This window comes from Trichoplusia ni, unplaced genomic scaffold (assembly GCF_003590095.1).
Source record: "Trichoplusia ni isolate ovarian cell line Hi5 unplaced genomic scaffold, tn1 tig00000511, whole genome shotgun sequence".
Classification (NCBI taxonomy): Eukaryota; Metazoa; Arthropoda; class Insecta; order Lepidoptera; family Noctuidae; genus Trichoplusia; species Trichoplusia ni.
In genome coordinates this window covers 2,844-9,327 of record NW_020800035.1, presented here as the reverse complement: position 1 = coordinate 9,327, position 6,484 = coordinate 2,844, and the positions used below count along the sequence as shown (strand labels likewise).

Below are 6,484 nucleotides of genomic sequence, written 5' to 3'. Positions count from 1 at the left end.
GTAATTTTTCATGGTGGTCATCTTTCTAGCCATTATTAATTTATCGTTAAAAGGATCGACCAAAGAGAGTAGCCAAATTTAAGTTATTGGCGCCCAACGCGGGGCTTGACTTAATATGTAAATTAGCAAATTGCCATACACGAACTTCTATTACGTAACTACACTCTCTATCCGTACCCCTGGAACAAACGGCTACTCATATGAACCGATTGACGATAAATTTTCCTCACGGCGCGCTCTTTGACTATGCGTCAAGCCGGCAGCATGTGGACGGGCGTCGGATCCCGGAGCAATCCTCGAGTTTAATACTAGAGACCGAGAAGTGCAAGGAGTTAACTATATTTTATCAAGAGCACAAGAACCGCTACATGCTGGTTTGGTAAATATTGTCAAAATGTCAAAGCTTTAAAGTCTAGTCCTTTTGTGAGCAAAATTGTAACACTTTAACTGTTCTATCATTGGCTTTTCCAAAGTATGGATAAGTGAAAGGTTTTCGCATAATTCTTATGATTAATGACATAAAAAATGAAAATAATAACATAAACTTGAACCGTGACAGTCACTAGTATGGGCCAGTTTTTAGAGTGACACGGATGTATCAACACAGTTATTTATGAATCAAATAAAGCCGGCTTTGTGAGTGGCTGCGTCGACCTAAATCTAGTTCCTAAGCCCGTTTCACCCTCCAGCCTTCATAAAGTGGTATATTATCGTTACAGACGTAACGATTTCTGATTTATGGCTAGTTATTAAAAAAAAAAAAAGTAGCTGAAGTACTTACATTCATAATTTAGTTTTCTTCTATTAGGTTTAGTGACATTTTTTACATAAGTGAAATGCATTTCTTACTTTATCAAATAATATTGCTTTTACTTGAGATCGAACAAAATATTTTTATTTATAATTTATCGTCTTGCATTCTGATATCCTATCCTTGATATTCATTCATCTTTCATTTTCAGAACGGTAACCGCAGAAACAAACATATATTACGCAAGAGATAAGCAAGTACAAGGGCAGAAGAGGATATGAAGAGGTTACAAGCTTTTGAATTCCTTTCACTTTCTGCTGTATAGACATGCAACGATATTGATTGTTGTAAACGACTTAAGGGTGTCGAACTCCAATCGAGAAGCCTACATTCTGTCACTAAGAGAACAAGAATGTTAAAAGACTTGATGCTGGTGAAAGAAACGAAGCTAAGCAAATCATGTTTTTATGACAAACTTATCGTTTCCTACTCATCCTTTGTTTCTTATGATTTAGAAAAAAAAGCAATCTGAGCAAAAAAAAGACGTTTCAATCACCGCACCACTGGGCAAGTTTAAACCGATTAGTTTGTTGTTAATTGATTAATAATTGTTGGGGGCATTAATATGCAGCTTCCATCATGTAATTTACATTACTTTTGTAAATGTTTTAAGGGAAAAGTCCGTAAAACGGTAAACAATCAATGACCACGTACGTGGCCTTTTGAATAGATAACTTGATCGGTATAAGAGGACGTTGTCTCGGGCACACGGGTAGTGGGGGTGGTCAGTCACGTGAGAGCCACGGGCGAGAACGGACGGCTACTTGCATACTGGTGTGGTAACGAGCCAATTAACTTACCTCTGGTGACGCGGAGTACTACATGTGGCGACGAGATAAAAGGTTAGTGGAAAAAAAAAATGATGAAAAAGAAAGAAAGAAAGAAATAATAATAATTATTCAACTAATAATTAGCATAACGCAGGTAATTGAGCGAGTGATATATAATTGTAATTAGAGGTTAGTTAGTAGTGGAAGGTATTAAATAAAAAAGGTAGTATCCATCTATGACCATAATTAACAAACGAATTATAAGTGGGTACTTCGTCTTGATTATTATGACAGCTCAATGATAATAGCCCGATGAATCATACAATAGGCCGGTATTGTGTCGTATTATCGTAAACAAATTAGATGTTAAACTTTCCGGTTAGATAAAATTCAAATACTGCTCAGGTTACGTAATTAGTTATGCTACTTTTTATAAATTATTTTTATGTATATACAAAACGAAGGTTAGTGATTAGTTAGAAAATGAACTACTTTACTGAATCTAGATACCTGTCCAGTCTTGTCTGTGTAGTGTAATTTAAAAGGAATATCTGGTAAGTTCTATAGGTCTTCCATTGTTAAAGTAAACTTAATAGTATTATGAACCTTAGTATACATACTAATACGTATATTTATCTACAAATTACGGAATTTATTATGTTTATTGTGTGTCAGAGGTAGTACGAACCTACATGAAATTGTAAATCGTGCGTGACTGTGTGTCAGAGGTAGTACGAACCTACATGAAATTGTAAATCGTGCGTGATTGTGTCAGAGGTAGTACGAACCTACATGAAATTGTAAATCGTGCGTGATTGTGTCAGAGGTAGTACGAACCTACATGAAATTGTAAATCGTGCGTGATTGTGTCAGAGGTAGTACGAAACCTACATGAAATTGTAAATCGTGCGTGATTGTGTCAGAGGTAGTACGAACCTACATGAAATTGTAAATCGTGCGTGACTGTGTGTCAGAGGCAGTACGAACCTACATGAAATTGTAAATCGTGCGTGATTGTGTCAGAGGTAGTACGAACCTACATGAAATTGTAAATCGTGCGTGATTGTGTCAGAGGTAGTACGAACCTACATGAAATTGTAAATCGTGCGTGATTGTGTCAGAGGTAGTACGAACCTACATGAAATTGTAAATCGTGCGTGACTGTGTGTCAGAGGCAGTACGAACCTACATGAAATTGTAAATCGTGCGTGATTGTGTCAGAGGTAGTACGAACCTACATGAAATTGTAAATCGTGCGTGATTGTGTGTCAGAGGTAGTGCGAACCTACATGGGAGCGTAAATCGTGCGTGGTTGTTTGTGTGTAGTAGACGTGAGGACGAATTAATAACAGACCGTAGTTTATCAAAGTTAACTCCGGTTTCAGGGCGCCCCAAATTCACCTACTCCGAAAATGACAAACCTACTACCAGCCCTGAAAAACTTGATCTCGACGGAGACAACGCTACAGTTGCTTTAAGATGGGAGCAGTGGAAAAGATCTTTTAACATCTATTTGGAAGCGACAGGAATTTCAGGAGAAGAAAAAAAGCGAGCAACTTTGTTACTTTTAGGAGGACCAGGGATTCAGGAAATTGTTTTCAATCTACCCGGTGCTTATGAAGAAAACTCTACAACTGAAGCAGGTGTTTTTAAAACCGTTATAGAGAAGCTTGATGATTATTTCCTCCCAAAGCAAAATAAAATTTATGAAAGACATTTATTTCGACAAATCAAGCAAGTAGAAGGAGAAAAATTTGAAAAGTTTGTTGTGAAATTGAGGAATCAATCTAGCAAATGTAAATTTACTAGCCCTGATGAGCATATAATAGATCAGATTGTAGAAAAATGTTTTTCGCCAGAACTCCGGAAAAAGATATTAACATTAGGAGACACCGTTACGTTGGACAAGATCATAACTGAAGCGAACACTTTAGAAATTGTGAATCAACAACTGGAAGAATATGGGCAAAACAGCAAACCAAATGATGTGAATACGATTAGAAGTTACAAAAAAAATTACAGCGAAAAAACTGATGACGTGAAACGCAAAAATGAGATTAAGAAACTGGAGTCAACAACTAAATCAGATATGAGTAAATGTGGTAGATGCGGATACGATAAGCATATAGCGCCAAACGAGGAATGTCCTGCGAAAAGGAGAAATTGTAATGCTTGTGGAAAATCCGGACACTTCAGCGCAATGTGTAAGTCTAAACCCGAGAAGCGAAAACGTGAAGACAAACCAAATAACAATAGTAAAATAAAGAAGAAACGGAATGAGGTGAACTTAATAAACGTTAGAAATGATTCTTCTGAAGAAGACCATTATGTATTTAACATGAATGACGATGACGAAGCTAATATCGAATGTGAAATGGGCGGAGTCAAAGTGAATTTACTTATAGATTCTGGATGTAAATTAAACCTAATTACTGAAAAAACATGGGAGGCATTAAAAAAAGAAAAATGTTTGCAATACTAATCAAATAAAAGGATCAAACAAAAACTTATATTCATACGGGAGTAAATCACCGTTGAATGTTAAGGGGTCATTCGAAACTGAAATAAAAGTAAATGAGAAATCAGAATACACTACAGTCTATGTAATTAAAGAAGGGTCGAGAGATTTGTTGGGAAAAGAAACTGCTCTTCGCTTAGGAGTCCTGAAGTTAGGTATTGGAATAAACGAAATCACACAATCCCTTAAACCGTTTCCAAAATTCAAGGACGTACTGGTTGAGATCCCAGTTGATGAAAAGTGCAAGCCTGTATCACAACCATATCGGAGAATCCCAATTCCTATTGAAAACAAGGTCGAAAAAGAAAATAAAAGAACTCCTTGACAGCGATATCATTGAAGAGGTACACGGACCTTCTCGATGGATTTCACCGGTGGTGCCCATATTGAAAGATGACGACGACATACGGCTCTGCATAGATATGAGGCGAGCAAATGCCGCGATCATGAGGGAGAACCATCCATTACCGTGCATGGGATAATTTCTTGCCGAGAATTAAAAAAGCTAAAATTCTTTTCAAAACTCGACATAAAAAATGCTTTTCATCAAGTGGAGATTCACCCTGATTCAAGGCATCTGACAACATTTATAACTTCAAAGGGCTTGTATAGGTACAAGCGGTTGATGTTGGGATTACGTGTGCGCCAGAATTATTTCAAAAAATACTAGAAAAGATGTTGACAGGGCTGGATGGTGTAATCAATTTTATTGATGATATTTTGGTGTACGGAGAAGACGAGAAGCAACATGATGAACGGCTTTCGAAAATTTTAGAAGTTTTAAAGGAAAATAATGTATTGTTGAACGAAAGCAAATGTCTATACAAAGTACAAAAGATTAGCTTCCTCGGACATGAACTGACACCCGATGGAGTTAAACCACTTAAGAAATATATGACAAGTATTGAAGAATTTAGAACACCTAAGACAGTCGAGGAACTCCAAAGTTTTCTAGGACTAGTAAACTACATAAAATAAATGGCTGCCAAATCTATCAACAATGACTGAACCCTTGAAAAAAAATATTAAGAAAGAAATCAGGGAAAAAGACAAACATAGAAGAATTATGGAAGGAGAACAGAACCAAGCATTCCAGAAACTAAAGCAGGCTCTCAGTAAGGTGCCAACATTGGGTTACTACGACGTTAATGACGAAACAGAGGTTTATCGCGGACGCAAGTCCAGTGGGTTTAGGAGCTGTATTGATACAAAGGGATGACAAAGAGTCTAGAATTATCGCATATGGTAACCGCACTTTGACTGAACTAGAACGGAAATATAGCCAAACAGAAAAAGAAGCCCTCGCCCTAGTGTGGGCCGTAGAGCATTTTAAATTTTTTCTGTTTGGAAAATATTCGATCTCATTACGGATCACAAGCCGTTAGAGTTTTTGTTTGGACAAAAGTCGAAGCCATGCGCACGCGTCGAACGCTGGGTTCTGCGATTACAAGCCTTTCGATATAATATTAAATACAAACCCGGAAAAGTAAATATAGCCGATCCTTTGTCAAGGCTTTGTGAATATCGTAATGTCCCACCGGGAAACGTTGACGATTATGTACAACAAATTGTGGAACAGTCTAGACCATGTGCTATTCCTATGGAAATCTTAACAGAATGTTCTGGACGAGATCAAGAAATAAAAAATGTAAAATAGGAATGTGCAATAAAATTTGGGATGACTCGGTAAAAAAATATAAAATTTTTGAAAGTGAGCTTTGTTTTTTACGATAAAATATTACTGAGAGGCAAACAAAATTGTAATACCAAAAAAGCTCACGAAGGCCACCCAGGGATAGTGGCGATGAAAAATCGACTGAGGTCAAAAGTTTGGTGGCCAAGAATTGACAGAGATGCTGAATCAAGAGTAAAAGCGTGTAAAGGATGTACTATCATGGGTTTACCTAGCCACCCGGTACCGATGAAACGACGCGATCTTCCCTCTGCTCCTTGGGTGGATGTTGCAGTTGATCTATTAGGTCCGCTGCCGAACAACGACTACTTGCTTGTTCTTATTGATTATTACAGCAGGTACAAAGAAATCAAATTTACCAAAAACAATCACAAGTTTGCAGATACTCAAGTTGCTAAAAGAAATATTCAGTCGTCTCGGATATCCTTCATCAATCACAGCAGATAATGGACGGCAATTTGTTAGTGATGAGTTCAAGGAATATTGCCGACAATGCAACATAAAATTGTTCAACACTATACCTTACTGGCCTCAGCAAAATGGTGAAGTCGAGAGGCAAAACCGGGATATTTTAAAAAGATTAAAAATCAGTTACATGCAAAAGGAAGATTTAAAGGAAAGTGTGTGGGAGTACTTAATGATGTACAACTCAACCCCACATACTGTAACAGGGAAAACGCCCAGCGAACTTT

At 37.3% G+C, this 6,484-nt stretch overlaps 1 protein-coding gene across 1 annotated transcript; it reads left to right on the top strand.

Moving 5' to 3' along the window:
- Positions 1 to 3,016: 3,016 nt before the first annotated feature.
- On the top strand, positions 3,017 to 4,424 carry LOC113507064 (the record flags this gene model as incomplete). Its single annotated transcript, XM_026889916.1, has 2 exons — positions 3,017 to 4,030; positions 4,308 to 4,424. Coding segments are annotated over 2 exons (1,131 nt in total), but the record flags the coding sequence as incomplete, so codon positions are not given.
- Positions 4,425 to 6,484: the final 2,060 nt, after the last annotated feature.